Genomic DNA, 15,013 nt, shown 5'->3' with positions numbered 1-15,013 from the left:
TCTGAAGTGCTTACTGTGTGCCCTGCCTGTGTTTAGAGGAGCCCAGGCAGGTCGAGAAGGTCTGAGGCTGTGACATAAACCTTTTCACAGATCATTGCCTTCTGATTCTGGTGCCTCCCTCTGGTGATTATTTCCAACTTAGCCAGTCTGTAGTTTGCATGGATCAAGTTGTTCACACGTTGGGTCCCCCACCAGATCTCTCCTTTGCCTTTCTTTGTCACCCCAGCACTCAGGTCAGTGCTGGCCAATAGTAGGTGCTTAATCAATGTTTACCTCAAGCAGTGACTTTCCTGGCATTTTCCCCATTATCCTTCCCTCTGTCTCTGAGAAACTTTTGTGCTCCCTTATTTGTACAGTTTCCCCTTGCACTCAGCAGTCCCCACCCCCCATCCTCCAGTCTCCCTCCCTTTAAGGACACTGTTCCCAGGATCATTCCCTATTGGGCTCATCACTCTCTTACATCCTTGTTCCTTTTCTTCCACTTGCCAGCATCTCTAGTCTGCCCTGTCCTTTTTTCCCTGCTGAAGCAAGACTGATTTGTTGTGCAAACACACAAACAGACCTGATCCATTGAGGATAGGAGAATACAAAACCCTTGGGAGAATGATTTCCTTCAGCTAGCCTTGTGAATGGAAAGTCTCCATTGGTGAGCATTGACCCCCTCCTTCGACATCATGGAGGTGATGCTCACCCTTTGCCAGGGGAAGCCTGGATACAGACGTGGTGCTTGGGTGCTTATGTTTGGGTGCTTGTACTTGGACCCCAATTTCTCCCTAGCCTCAGAAACACTGTCTCTGACAGTTTCTCCCCAGCCCAAGGACACTGTGCCTAGCAATTACTCATGAGTGTGCCCCAACAAGTCCCTTATCTCCCTCCTTGGTGCAGTAACAAGCAGTACCTGAAGGAATTATTAGTTTGAACTGGCTTTGCACTGGGTCATAAAGACATTCTTACCCACTGGACTATCTCTACTACCACCCTACTTCATTGTCTACATCCTGGACTCCTCATTATCTGTATTCTATATCTAAGGCATATGTGTACTCCCTACACCTATCTTGTCAAACAAGACATTGACTAGTGGCAGACTGGACAACTCTCAGTTGTCCCTGACTGCTAGTTTAACTTAGTGACATAGCAGGTCTAAAACCATACGTGTGTGTGGCCCCCCCTTGTGGACTTTTCCCAGTGAACTCTGGGTAAAATGCCTTAGCAGTAGATACAAGAAGTGCATGTTCCTTTAAGAACTGACCACGCCATAACCACTTCCTGATCCCACCCTGAATCACCTAGTTAGCATATTTGACCATGGTTTATTATATTTTATCCTATATAAACTTTAGCTATACTCTTTTAAGATCGCAGATTCCTTAAGAATCCTTGCCTGCTGAGAAGCGTAACAATAAACTTTTTGCAACTTGACTTAAAGATTGCTTGAGTTTGTGAATTCATTCCAGATGACCGGTCTTGTACTTTGGACTTTGAGGGGTCTCAACCCCTCAGACCTCATCAATTCCGCAGAGAAGGAGGAGGGTCTGAGTCCCAAAGCAGGGTAAGGGAAGGAGGGAGAGAGTGATAGAGGAATAGAGGAGGAACTCTCAGGGGTGAACAGCCTGGTGGGTGTGGCCCAGTTGGAATTCTGTCCCTGGGGTGGAGTGTGGAAGCCTGGGAAGATGCCAGAGGGGAAGAAAGGGATCATCTCTGTGGCCAACACATTCCCCTAGGTGGCCAGCAGGGCTTGGGGAGGAGAAGCATGCTGGGGCCTGAGGTCCTGGGTGTAGATGTGATTGGAGGAAAGGCTCACCCTGGGGGCCTCAGGGGCTGGTCTGGGTGGGGCTCTTGAGACTAGGAGGACCCTCCCAGCGTGGGCTGCCTGAAAACAGGAATTTAAGAATTTAGATTGAACTGGCTTCTACCCCTGGAGGTGAAATCTCTCTGCCTTCTTCCCTTGGAACAGAGATCTCTCTGTGTTCCAGCTGCATCCCTGCAGGTTCCTGGTAGGTCTGACAGAGGCTCCTTTTCCATTGACCTTCTCTTCCCTGACTGACTTCCTGGTGTTTGCTATGGTGGTGTTAGAGTTACAGGGCTTCCGTTTCAGCAGAGGGTTATAAAAACAAGTCAAGGAAGCAGTTACACTGCAGGTGGGCCTGGGCTTAGCCAAAAGCTGATGATTCCAAGAAGACCCCAAAATCAAAATGAGAGTGAACCTCTGGCATAGTAACTTTTCCGTCCAGGGTGGGGGTGGGGGGCAATGGTGCAATTGTCGGCACAATAGGGCCGGAACAGGGGGCATTCCAGAACAAATGTAACCCGGAAGGAAAGGACCAATCCAGGCCTGGGAGGTTTGGAACCGAATTTAACTGCATAAAAGCGCACTTGCCCTTGCACTTAGGGCCCGCCCCTCCTGAAGAGGAGTGGAGCCTGCTTCTGGCTAGAAATATCTAAATCCTTTGGACTTTCTCAGTAATAAACTTTCTTGATACTAAATTTTTGGTGCCAAGCGCATTTCTAACAATTTGGCACCCAACATGGGGCCTGATTGCAGACTTCTGAGGGATCAAGGCAAGACATCCTGGGAAGAGTCCTCCCGCTGTATTTCAGTGGTCTCAGTGAGTTGAGCCTTTCCCAACCGAACTCCTGATCTTGGACCACATGTGAGAAGTCCAAGGGATTGGGGAAGCCGCCGGCAGACCAGGAGAGCCAATATATTGGGCAAAGGTAAGAAACAATCTTTGCTGGTATCAAACTCCTGAGGTCCGGGGATCTGATCACTTAGCCTTGAACTAGGAACAGATTCAGAGATGGGAGGGGCAAATTCGAAGGTACCTGGGAAAGGGGGAGAAATCCCCAGGACGACTTTCCTTCAGATAGCCCTCTGGGAAGGATGTCAGAAAGTTGGGAGGACACTCCCAGGACTAGAGGGAAGAAAATGACTAAATATTGTTGCCAGGAGTGAACTAAGGAACCTATCCTGGCACCATCAGTGTTTTGGCTTAAATTTGGATCAGATGAGGATTGGATTTGTCAACTGCTAAATCTGTATGTAAATGATGAGAGGCCTCTCAAGAAGAAAAAGGTTATGCTGGTTGCTGGGACCCAGGGGCTATAGCCCCAACAGGGGAGGATGTATTCTTAAGTCAAGTAAGAAGAAAAGAAAAGGAGAAAAAAAGAAAAGCCTCGGAACCCATGCAAAGGGGATCCTGGAACAAAATGAGTTTCTTTTGACTGGTCAGGGTTAGAAGTAGAATCATGCACACCTTGTCTGTCTGTCTATGGGTGTTTTGTGTCGGCCAGAAAAATTTTTGGGTAATTTTTGAGGTCTGAGATTGGAACAGGAACAGTGGGAAAGAGCTCCCCTCTCAGGCTTTCTGGGGGAGATCGAGATTAGAATGAAAAAGGCAGAGAGAGAATCTCCCAGGAGAGGAATTTGACTGAGTAAAAGCACACTTGCCCTTGCACTCAGGGGTGGAGCCCCCTTCTGGCCAGAAACATCAAAATCCTCTGGACTTTCTCTGTAATAAACTTTCTTGATACTAAATTTGGGGTGTCAAGCATATTTCTAACAGTGGGAAGGGGGGGTGCTCCCTGTCCCTGCTACTTGTCCAGGCTCTCCATCACATCCAGAGATCCAGGGGTGCCACCCCCAACTTTACATTTGGGTCACAGGTGCCCGACCTTCATATCTCACCTCTGAGTCAGGGGTCATTGAGCTTTGCCTGGTCTCATCCCATGTGGGATCCCGAGCTCCTTCTGCCTTTTGGGTGCCTTTATGAGCATGGGGAAAGGCAATGAGGCCATAGACCCTGAGTTTGAGAGAGTGGGGAATAGTTTTCTTTTTCAGACCTTCTTTTCCTAAACAGTTTTCCTCCTCTGGTGGTGGAGTCTCTCCCCTGAGGGCAAGGCCAGGGGCTTTATAATTCCTCTGAGACCTCCCCTTCTATAATTCCTGGTAGGCCAGAGACCTGCCTAGGAAGAGAAGGACTAGACAAAGTCTAGGGAAGAGAGAGGACCCTCTTTCATCCTTGTCTTCCTCCACCCCAGCTCAGCCTGTAAAGCCAGAAGACCTGGACCTAGGAGAGAACTTGGAGGCAGAGAGAATAGCCCCTGAGACCCAGAGCCCCTCATCCCAGGTGAGTGCAGTCCATCCATGGACCTGAGCAGCACCAGTGAACCTGGAAGCCAAGACAGCCAGGGAAGCTTTATCCCATTAGAGCCAGGTTGTCCTTTGCAGTGCTGTCAGCAGAGCTGAAATTGTCCTGGTTCTGCTCATTTCTTTCTGCCTCCCACATAACACATCTCAGGTCTCTCTGAATCTGTCTTATTTGCCACTTCTGAGGTAAAGTCCGAGAAAGTGAGATTTTAGCTGAGATGTGAAGGAAGCCAGGAGGCCCAAGTGATGGGGGAGGACATTCCAAGCATGAGAGACAGCCATCGGGAAGGCACAGCATCAGGGGATGGAGGGTCTGGTCAAGGATCAGCCAGCAGGCCAGTGTCCCTGGGTCAGAGAGGAGGAGACAAGGAGTATGGTGTAAGAAGACTGGAAAGGGTTGAGGGGTTGGTCACATGGTGTCTGCCGTGTGCCAGGAGCCATCTCAATATTATTTCATTGCATCCCATGGCCAGAATTGACTGGATCCTTGCTCAGGAAGGCCAGAGTAAGGCAGCAGAAGATGCAGCTAGACAGGTGTGTGGCAGGGTTTTTATCCACCCCTGGGTGGGACCCACATTGTCAGCGGGTGTTGGGTACCGTCCTTCAGTTTTAGAGGTGACAGGTATATGCATTCATGTGTGTGTGTCTGTCCTTTTCTCCCAGGCTCCTCTGTCCAGAGAGGACAGAGGACTTTTGGGCACCGTCAGGTAGGACCCTTAGGCAAGAAGAAGGATAGAAAGGTGACCATTTTTTTAAGCACTGAGGATGCAAAGGCCCTTGGCGTGAAGGTGGGGCACTGACCTTTCCTGACCCTGTTTGGGGTTTTCCTGACAAAAAGATACTGGAGAGCTTGGCCACCTCCTTCTCCAGCTGGTCTGACAGTTGAAGAAACTGAGGCAACGAGGTGAAGTGACTTGCCTAGGGTCAGCCACGTCCTTAGTGTCTCAGACCTTCCCATTCCAGGCCCAGACTGTCTCCTGAGTCACCAGACTCCTCTAACTGGGGAGAGGCTCCCCCAAAGTGGGGGGAGTCCCCCTGCTCCCCAAAAAGAAAAGTCATTGGAGTGTTTTCCAAAGGGCCCAGGAGGAAAGAACTGATCCTATGTCTTCCACCAATCAGCTGTTAGCCACTGCCTCAGTTTCCTTCTCTGTAAGAATGGCATAACAGCTCCACTTCTCAGGGTTCTTTGGAGCTCACTGGGGCAAGAAGGTCACATTAGGCACCTACTGGATGCAGAAGGAGGGCCCGCTCTCCAAGCCCTTACAATCTAAAGGGGGACTGCCCAGAACAGGAAGCAGAAAAAGGGGTGGGGAGAGAATGCCTGGGACCCAGGGCCTGGTGGTGAATAATGTCACAAACCCCACAGCCAATTGTCTGATACTGGAGACAGGAGAGGGGGCTCCCTCTCCTGCTCCCCATCCCCCTCCTCACCCCTGCCTGTTGAGCCCCAGGGCATGCTGGGAATCTGGAGGCATAAGGGCAAAATCTTCCTGGGTGGTTGTTTCTGCTCTTGGTTCTTGGGCTCCGAGATGTTCAGTGTGCAGGGGCGGCCCTGGCCCCCCCCCATAGATCCATGGGAACCTGGGGTGCCCCTGCAAGGATTGCCCTTGTGGAGGAGTGTAGGATTGCATGTGCATGGCTGTATGCATGCATCTTCAAAGAGGGCTGGGCCAGGGCAGGTGCAAATGTGTTTTGGGGTTGGGGGGGACAGGGGGTGTGTGCATATGTCTGAGAGTATGATTGCATGTGCCTGTGCAAATCCTTGTGACTTGGGAGGTGTTGGGTGGCAAGGAGGGGGGGATGCATACGTCTGAGAGTATGATTGCATGTGCCAGTGTGTGGCAGCTGGGGCTGGGGAGTGTGTGCATATAACTGAATGTCCCTAGCTATGGTGGAGGAGGGACTGGTGTTTGGGCACCTGTGTCTGACCTAAGGGCCTCTGGGGTTCCAGGTGTGCCTTTGAGAGCAGAGCTGGCAGCTGGACACTGAGCTCCCAGCTTTGGGTGAGCTCCTCACTGGTCCCCAGGCTGCCCTGTGTGTGTATGGGGGGAGAACTCGGCTGCCAGCGGTTGAAGCATAGTCTTCTATCGCTGTGTTGTCAACAATTTGCCTTGGACTCCAACAGATACCATTGGACCCCAGAACTGCTTTTCTCACCCTGCTTCTCGCCTCCTAAGGGCTTCCTGCCCACAGAAGGCCACTAATGATCACCTGAATTCCACGCACCCATTCCCATCCACTTAAGTTCACTGACTCCCTCGATGGCCCCCTTGATCTCTCCAGCTCCTGTCTGACCAAATCCAGTTGACTTGGTTCCTAGATCTTCCACTCCAGGCTCCTGGGCAATACTGATCTTTGCAACACCAGCCTTTGCTCTCATCACCCGAGGCATCCAGGCCGAGCTTCCTTTTGGCTTTGGCCCAGTACTTAGTTCTTTCTGGAGCTCCTTGGCCTTGTCTTCTCTTCTTCCCCAGGAGCACACTGGGCGCCTTTGGGCCTGAGGGGCTCATCTTCCAGTGTCATCTCTTAACACTCTAATGCCATACTTGGGTTTTCTTGTTAAAGATACTGGAGTGGTTTGCCATTTCCTTCCCCAGTGGGTCAGCCTTTGTCAGAATGCTGCACTGTGGCCTGTCCATCTCAGTAACCATGGCCATGGCTCCTAGTTTCATTGAACCATGCATGCTCAACAAGGCAGAGAACCAGGAGGAGGACATAGAGTAGGCACTTAATACATGTTTGTTTGCTTGTTTCCTACATACAAAATATTTACAAGACTTCTTGCAGAAAAATGAGATTTTAGACAAGACTTAAAGGAAACCGGTGAAACCAGGAGGCAGGAACAAGGTGGGACAGCAGGGAAGAGGGGGAGGAGCCAGTGAAAATGCGGTGAGGAGATGGAGAGTCACCTGAGAGGAGCAGCAAAGAAGGCCAGTGTCACTGGATGCTGAGAACGTGGAGGGGAAGAGTGGGGACCTTCAGAGAGAGGTAGTAGAGTAATGGGGGAGGGGAGCTCTCAGGGGTGACCAGCCTTGGGGGTGGTGACCCAGGTGGAATTCAAGCACTAGGGTGGATGTTAGAAGCCTGAGAGGTGTCATTCCAGTGGCAATGGCATTCCAGATGATTGAGGACACGGCTTGTGGCAGAGAGGCAGGTAGGGTCCTGAGCTCCTGGCCCTGGGTTCCACTGGAGGAAAACTTTCATATTGGGGCCTTCAGAGGCAGGGCAGGTCTCTTGGGACTAGGAGGACCTACCTAGAGAAGGCTAAAGAAAACCAAAGCCCTTTGTGCTGAGATTTCTCTGCCTTCTTTCATTGGAGTAGAGATTACTCTGCCTTTCCTTGGAGATGAGATCTCTTTCTGAGGAGCTGAGATCTCTGTGCCTTCCATTAGAGCTGAGATCTCTCTGCTCTTTCCTAGGAGTAGCAATCTCTCTATCATCTTTGGACTTCCTATATCTCTTCCTTCTTTCCTTGGAGCAGAGATCTCTGTGCCTTCTTCCTTTTGAGTTGAGATCACTCTGCTTTCTTCCCTTGGAGCACAGATCTCTCTGCCGTCCCTTGGACCCAAGATCTCTTCAGCTTCTGGAAGTCAGCTCTGCATGTGCAGGTCCCAGGTAGGTCCCAGGGAGAACCCCTCTGTGCCCCCAGCTTCTTCTGACTGCCCTTTCCATTGACCTTGTCTTATCTGTCAGAACTCTGGGGAAGTGTCCTCTAGGTATGCTAGGAGCAGGCCTCCCTCCTAGGCCTGGCTCCCAGGGCGGTTCCCTGCCAATGCTATTTGTCCAGGCTCCCCATTGCATCTGGAAGGTCCTGGGGCACCATCCCCACCTTTACCATTGAATGGCTGCTCCACCTTCATAGGATCAGAGGGAGGCAGAGCTCTGGGTCTGGAGTCATTGAGGCTCTGACTGGTCTCCTCCCATTTGGGTTCCCAAGCCCCTTTTCCCTCTTGGGTCTCTGTAGGACAAAGGGGAGGGGAATGAGGTCAAAGAGAAGTAGTCACAGGGAGTGGCAAATGCTCTCTGTTTGCAGACCTACTTTTCCTAATCTGGCACAGGTGGCCTCCTCTGTTGGTTGCAGTCTTTCCTCTCTGGGCAGGAACAGGGCCTCTGTAACTCCTCGGACACCTCACCCTCTGTAAATTCTTGTAGGCCAGCCTTCTGCCCAGGAGAGAAGGAAAAGACGTCTGCCCCTCTGGGATCCTTGTTCCTTCCCAGTTCAGTCTGCAGAAGATCAAGGCCTGACCAAGCAGGGAGCCTGGAGCCAGAGGGAATGGCCCCTGGGAGCTGCAGACCCCCAGCCCAGGTGAGTGCACTCTGTCCTCAGACTTCACCAACATCAGCCCATGTAGCCAGTTCCATCAACACGGAGGATCATCTCTGAGGCTGGCTGTTTCTCTTACCTATGGATCATTTCTTTACAAAAACTGATATAAACTGAATTCAGTAGTAACCACACTGCCCTGCTCTCTTCTCTCTTTTGAAGTGTACCAGTGGCACTTTTTTATCTTGAGAACTTATTGCTCACCCCACACGCAGTTGCTGCCCTGTGTTTGTTTTTAGGTTCCTCCTCATTAGGAGTAACTGACAAGGGTGACCACTTCACTCAGTCCCTATCCCTAGGCCTTATGGCTTTGTTCTCTTCTTTTTTTTCACATAAATTTATTTATTTTTTGTTTTCAACATTTACTTCCACAAGATTTTGAGTTCTAAATTTTCACCCCATCTCCCCTCCCCACCTCAAGATGGCCATGCATTCTGAATATCCCTTCCCTGTAGTCTGTCCTCTCCTCTCTCTCTCCCCTGTTTCTCTTATCCCCTTCCCCTTCTATTTTCCTCTAGGGCAGAATAGATTTCTGTACCCCATTTCCTGTGTTTCTTGTTTCCCAGTTGCATGTGAAAACATTTTTTTTAAACATGTGTTTTTAAAACTTTGAGTTCCAAATTTTCTCCCTTCCTCCCTCCCCACCCACCCTCATTGAAAAGGCAAGCAACTCAATATAGGTTATACATGTGCAGTTATGCAAAACACTTCCATAGTAGACATGTTGTGAAAAGCTTGAGTATATTTCCCTTCATCTTGTCCTGCCTCCCCCATTTATTCTATTCTTTCTTTTGACCCTGTTCCTCCTCAGAAGTATTTGCTTCTGATTACCCTCTTTCCCAACCTGCCCTCCTCTCTATCATCTCCCTGCTCTCTTGTCCCCTTCTCTACCTGTTTTCCTGTAAGGTAAGACAGATTTCCATCCCCAATTGAGTGTGTATGTTATTCCCTCCTTAACCCAAATCCTATGAGAATAAGATTCACACCTTCCCCCATTTCCCCTCCACTGTAGGAGACCTTTCTTTTCTGTTTTTTGTGAGATAATTTATCCTGTTCTACCTCTCCCTTTCTTCTTTTCCTAGTATAATCCTCTCTCATCCCTTAATTCTATTCTCCAGATATGACACTTTAATCTCCAACTCACCCTATGCCCTCTATCTATCTATCTATCTACCTATCTAAATATCTATGTATCTACATATAATTTTTTCCCTCCAACTACCCTAATACTGACAAAGGTCTCATGAGTTATAAATATCATCTTTCCATGCAGGAATATAAACAGTTCAACCTTAATAAGTCTCTTATAATTTCTCTTTCCTGTTTACCTCTTCATGTTCCACTTGAGTCTTGTATTTGAAAGTCAAATTTTCTATTCAGCTCTGCTCTTTTCATCAAGAATGCTTGAGAATCCTCTATTTCACTGAATGACCATTTTTTCCCCTGAAGGATTATCCTCAGTTTTGCTGGGTAGGTGATTCTTGGTTGTAATCCTATCTCCTTTGCTTCTCCGGAATATTATATTCCATGCCCTGCGGTCCTTTAATGTAGAAGCTGCTAAATCTTGTGTTAGCCTGATTGTGTTTCAGAATACTTGAATTGTTTCTTTCTGGCTGCTTGTAATATTTTCTCCTTGACCTGGGAACTCTGGAATTTGGCTACAATATTTCTAGGAGTTTTCCTTTGGGGATCTCTTTCAGGAGGAGATCTGTGGATTCTTTCAATTTCTATTTTGCTCTATGGTTCTGAAATATCAGGGCAGTTTTCCTTGATAATTTCTTGAAAGACGTTGTCTAGGCTCTTTTTTTTTGATCATGGCTTTCAGAATTTTTTTGGTTCTCCTTTAGCAAGCTGTTGACTTGTTTTTCAAGATTTTCTTACATCACTCTCATTTCTCTTGCCAGTTTTTCCTCTACTTCTCTTACTTGCTTCTCAAAATCCCTTTTGAGCTCTTCCAAGGCCTGGGACTGATTCATATTTTTTTGAAGGCTTTGGATGTAGGAGCTTTGACTTTGTTGTCTTCTTCTACTTGTATGTTTTGATCTTCTTTGTCACCAAAGTAAGATAATATAGTCTGACTCTTTTTTGTGAGGTTTGCTCATGATCCCACCCAATTACTTGAGTTTTAGAGTCTTTGTTAAGGTAAGAATCTGCTTCCAATGTGGAGAATGTGCTGTCCCAAGCTTCAGGTGTTTGTATAGCTGTTTTCACAGATACTTGTAAGGACCTGTAAATTTTCAGTACTTCCAAGGTGGTATGATAAGGGGCAAGGTGTTTACTCCTTTCTTGGCCTATGCTCTGGTCTATGAGTAACCACAAGCAATCTTTTCTGTCTCGGAACTGTGAGGAGAATTTCCTTTCCACAGCCACTATAAGCTCCACCATGCCAGCGCTCCTCCTAACCCCAGGATTGCCACCCAGAAGTGTGACCCAGATCCAAGCACGGGCAAGGCAAGATATTCCTGCCTCACCACTGGCAAAGAGATCCCTGCAATCCCCCTCTGATCAACCACATGATTCCCCCTCAGTCTGTGGGCCTGAAGCTCAGGAGGCAGCGGCTGCCCTGGGGGCCATCCTCTCCTGAACTGACACTGAGACCTAGCTCCTCTCTTATCACAGAAACAGACTTTTCCCACTCACCTTCTAAGTTTTCTTTGGAGTTCCTGCGTTGAGAAGTCTGGAAACTGCCACAGGCTGCCCGCCATTCAATCTTCTGAGGCCTGCTCCAGGTTCACTGTGGCCTGACCACCCACATCAAACTGCACTCCTCTACCAGTCCGGTCCGATAGACCTTTTTGATCAACTATCCAGGTTGTCTTGGGTAGAAATTTGCTTCACTCTGTCTTTTTTTGGGTTCTGCTGCTTTAGAATTTGTTTAGAGCCATTTTTTATAGGTATTTGGAGGGGTTTGGGGGGAGAGCTCAAGCAAGTCACTGTTTTCACTCTGCCATCTTGGCTCCATCCCCGGCTTTGCTCTCTTCTTGCTTGCTTAGCCCACCTCCATCTACACACAAGTCTGTGTTTTCTGCAGAGCAGAAATTGTCCTCCTGGTCCTGTGCACTCACTCTGCCTCAGTTCATACACATCTTCCCAGGTCTCAATTCAGTCAATTCAAGATGGAGACAAGCAGAGGTCCTCAGGACCCTGGGGACCCTGGGGAATATGTACCAGTCCGAGTTGTCATGTGGTCGCTGGATCATAGAAGGAGACTGGAAAAGTGTGGTCAGAAATGGAGGAGGTAAAGAAGACACTGTGAGATTACATGGAATGGTTTTGAGATGAAGAGAATGCAAGCAGGTATTCCATAAGCATTTATTAAGTGTCGACTGTATGCCAGGCACTGTGCTAAGGTTTAAGGTTTCAAATACAAAAAACATAAGACTATGCTCAGGGAGTTTACATTTTCAAGGGAGACTGCAGACGAACTGGGGGGGGGGACAGTGTAGAAGACACCAGTCACTGGTATGTGGTGGAAAACTCCCAAGTGGTGGAGCTAAGAAATTAGAAGACAGGAGCTGAGATCTCCCCTTAAGTGGAGGTCTGGAGTTCATGGCGCACCCCATGTCGGTGAAGGATTAATGAGGCACAGTGGAAAAGGAAGAAGGCTGGGAAGTGCTTCAGTGGGAGCAAGTTCAAGATTTCAGTTATAGATTAATTATCAGACATTTAAAGTACAGCCTTCCTGTATGCAGAATAATGATTCAGAAGACCCCAGGGGAAAACCAAGTTCCATAAATGCTTGGGAATCTAAAACATTAAGGAACAACTAATATTCTTTGATTGTTAAGAAGTTCAATATTAGAAATAAAGGAAGTTAAAAGTGAAATATAGATTACAAAGAGAACAGAAATCATGGTTGAAAGAAGAAATCAAAATGATGAAAAAGTGGAGAGAGTTTTGTCCACAGGAAAGAGAATTGCTCTAAAGTAACAGAACTTCTGGAAAAGTGAATCATGTAGTTGTGCTAGAAATGGAACAGAATCAAATGCCAAGTGCCTTGGCCAAACTTGGGGTCTACTTGTAGCAGACTGGAACAAGAGATGACTCCTCCCCAAGGCTTTACAGATGTGGCCATTCTCTTATATCTGAACTCATTCTCTTAACTGTTCATTGCCAGTGATCGAGTTCTAGAGATAATTTTTTCCTAATAGATGTTCTGTCAATGTTGTTCTTGCAAATTAGGTCCATCTCCAGCCCCAGTTAATAAAATAATACATGTCCCCATCATAGTTACTCGTTTCTATATGACTAAACATGAGAATTAAGGAATGGCGCCACGAACAAGTGAAAGCAATCATAAAGCAAAGACGGCAACTGCTTTAGCTATGACACGTTGTACCTAGGGTCACCTCATGCTTTCAGTAAAACAGTGGCTCTTCACTTGGCTGGCAACAGTCCCATACCACTCAGTGCAGTCCAGCTAGTCAGTACGATCTCTCTTTTTTTTCCTCTGCCAGCCAATCATCCGATCAATATACATTTATTAAGCACCTACTCTGTGCCAGGCGCAGTACTAAGCACTGTAAATTCAGAGGAAGCAAAAGGCCGCCCCTGTTAACAAGCTCATATTCTAATGGGGAAGACAATGACGCAGACAAGCTATATGCAGTGAGCCAGTAAAGTCTTGAGAACGGCTGCAACCGCTTTGAGCAGAAAACTACCTTACCTCAAGTGGAGGCAGGGGTTAGGATTTTCTCTCACCATGCTACGGCGTCAGCATCCACTTTGGTGGGAACATCGTGATAGGGAGCTCAGAAGGATGCATCTGCAGTATTTCAATTCTCTTTTCTCTGAGGAACATCTCTTGTGAGTCCTCTTCATGCCTTCATCTAGACAAGACCATTTCAGCCTTTCAGGAAATTGCCTACAACCTTAGTTTTCTTTGTTGTTTCCTCGGTGATGTTGGGTAATGTTTTGTTCATCCTAGAATACGTAGTGCTTGCCAGCTTCCCACAAACTCTTCATAGAATTTTCTCAACCTACCTCTTACGACACTTTGATGAGGAGGAATTTCATGTCACCTTCTCTCTTTCTCCTCCACAGACTCCATACCTCACTGGTAGAGCACATACCTTTTCCTTGATTCCGTAGGAAAAGCATTTCATAGTAAGACATTTCTCCCACGTTTATTAATCCAACATGATTCTCACTTCAAATATAAAATGCTTTCCTCAACATTCCATTGGACTCTTAATGGCTATGGTTTCAAGTGTTGGCTGTCACACTCACAAAGGTTATATAAGTTTTGGGAAAATCCCTTCTGTGTTTCAATTTCCTCCTTGAATCTCCCCTCTGACAATCATAAAGGTTATGAGTTTTGGCCAAATCTCTCTTGTGCTTCAGTTTCTTCATGTAAGTTGATGAATTGGGCTAGATGAATTCTGGAGTCTCAGCTCTAAATGATGTGACTTTTGATGGTTTAGGAGTTGGTGACATTCCAGGATGTGGCTGTGGACTTCACTGAGGAGGAGTGGGGCCTCCTGGACCATTCTCAGAAAGAGCTGTACAAGGAGGTCATGCTGGAGAATGCCCAGAACCTGCTGTCTCTGGGTAAGGACCATGTCCTCTGCTAGCTCTGAATCTGCCATCAAAGCCATGTCTTCATTCCCTCCCTTAGTGTGCAGGGTTTGAGCCTTGTCAATGATTCCCAAGACAAAAGTGCTGGTCTCTCCACAGGGTCCTCCTGCTGCTGGTTTTCCTATGAAAGGTCTTTGAATTATGTGATGGCAATCAGTACATTCCCTTGTTGCTCCTGAAGTTGTCTCCCTTTTATTTTATGTAGCTTCAGGTCAAAAGTCAATCCAGTATTAGAGAATCTCAGACTTAGAGCTAATCTTAGAGGTTATATCTAGTCTAACCTCTAAGTGGAGCTAGTTTTTGCCTGAGAAATCTCTGAAAACCACTCATGCAGCTTTTCCTTGAAGATGGGCAGCAAAGGAACCCCCTAGCTGCCAGGGCAACCCTTCCTTTTTGGGAAGGGTCTAGGGTTTAGAAAGGTCTTCTTGTTAACAAGCATTATTTGGTAGCTCAGTGCTCCTAATCCTGGCTAGTGTTGGGTGTGAAATTCAACAATAAGGTGAACTGAGGCAATTTTCTGAGCAAGATTTCCTTTCTTAGCAGGGGCACACTGCCTGCTACTAAAAGGGTCCTGGCTCTGTCTCTGGCCAAAGATCCCAAGCAGACAGTCAGCTCCCCTTTTATAGGTTTTGGGGAATAGAGGACAAGGAGCAGAACGGGAAGATAGTGTCATGGGAGTGAAACCAACATAACTGGGTTCAAAGCTGTGGCACAGGGACCAATGGGGTGGGTTGGAAGTTTGGGAGTGAAGGGCTGGCAAAAAGCCACTCCTTCTTCCCCATGACTAAGGAATGTTTCTTGTCTTGAAGCACCTGCAAGATCTTAGAGATAACAGAGCAGACATGTTGGACATCCTGGAAGGAGGGTCTGGTGCCCTAAAGAGATTAGGCCCCAAAGCCTGGTATTCACAGAGGTCCCTCAAGGACAGTTAAATTCCTGGAGGCAAGAATGGATCTGTGATG

The 15,013-nt window shown here is 47.6% G+C and overlaps 1 protein-coding gene across 1 annotated transcript in view; it reads left to right on the top strand.

The window, feature by feature from the left end:
* Window positions 1–2,009: 2,009 nt before the first annotated feature.
* Window positions 2,010–15,013, top strand: part of LOC110203953 (uncharacterized) — an 82,845-nt gene continuing 69,841 nt past the window's right edge. Inside the window, 6 exon segments of the mRNA XM_078146280.1 lie at window positions 2,010–2,718; window positions 4,042–4,130; window positions 4,624–4,684; window positions 7,694–7,765; window positions 8,303–8,456; window positions 13,898–14,024. Coding sequence (XP_078002406.1) covers window positions 4,671–4,684; window positions 7,694–7,765; window positions 8,303–8,456; window positions 13,898–14,024 — 367 coding nt within the window. The 5' untranslated portion in view covers window positions 2,010–2,718; window positions 4,042–4,130; window positions 4,624–4,670.

This window comes from Phascolarctos cinereus, unplaced genomic scaffold, assembly GCF_003287225.1.
Source record: "Phascolarctos cinereus isolate Bilbo 61053 unplaced genomic scaffold, phaCin_HiC Scaffold_726;HRSCAF=1367, whole genome shotgun sequence".
In the NCBI taxonomy this organism is placed as follows: Eukaryota; Metazoa; Chordata; class Mammalia; order Diprotodontia; family Phascolarctidae; genus Phascolarctos; species Phascolarctos cinereus.
This window is presented reverse-complemented; position numbering and strand designations above follow the sequence as displayed.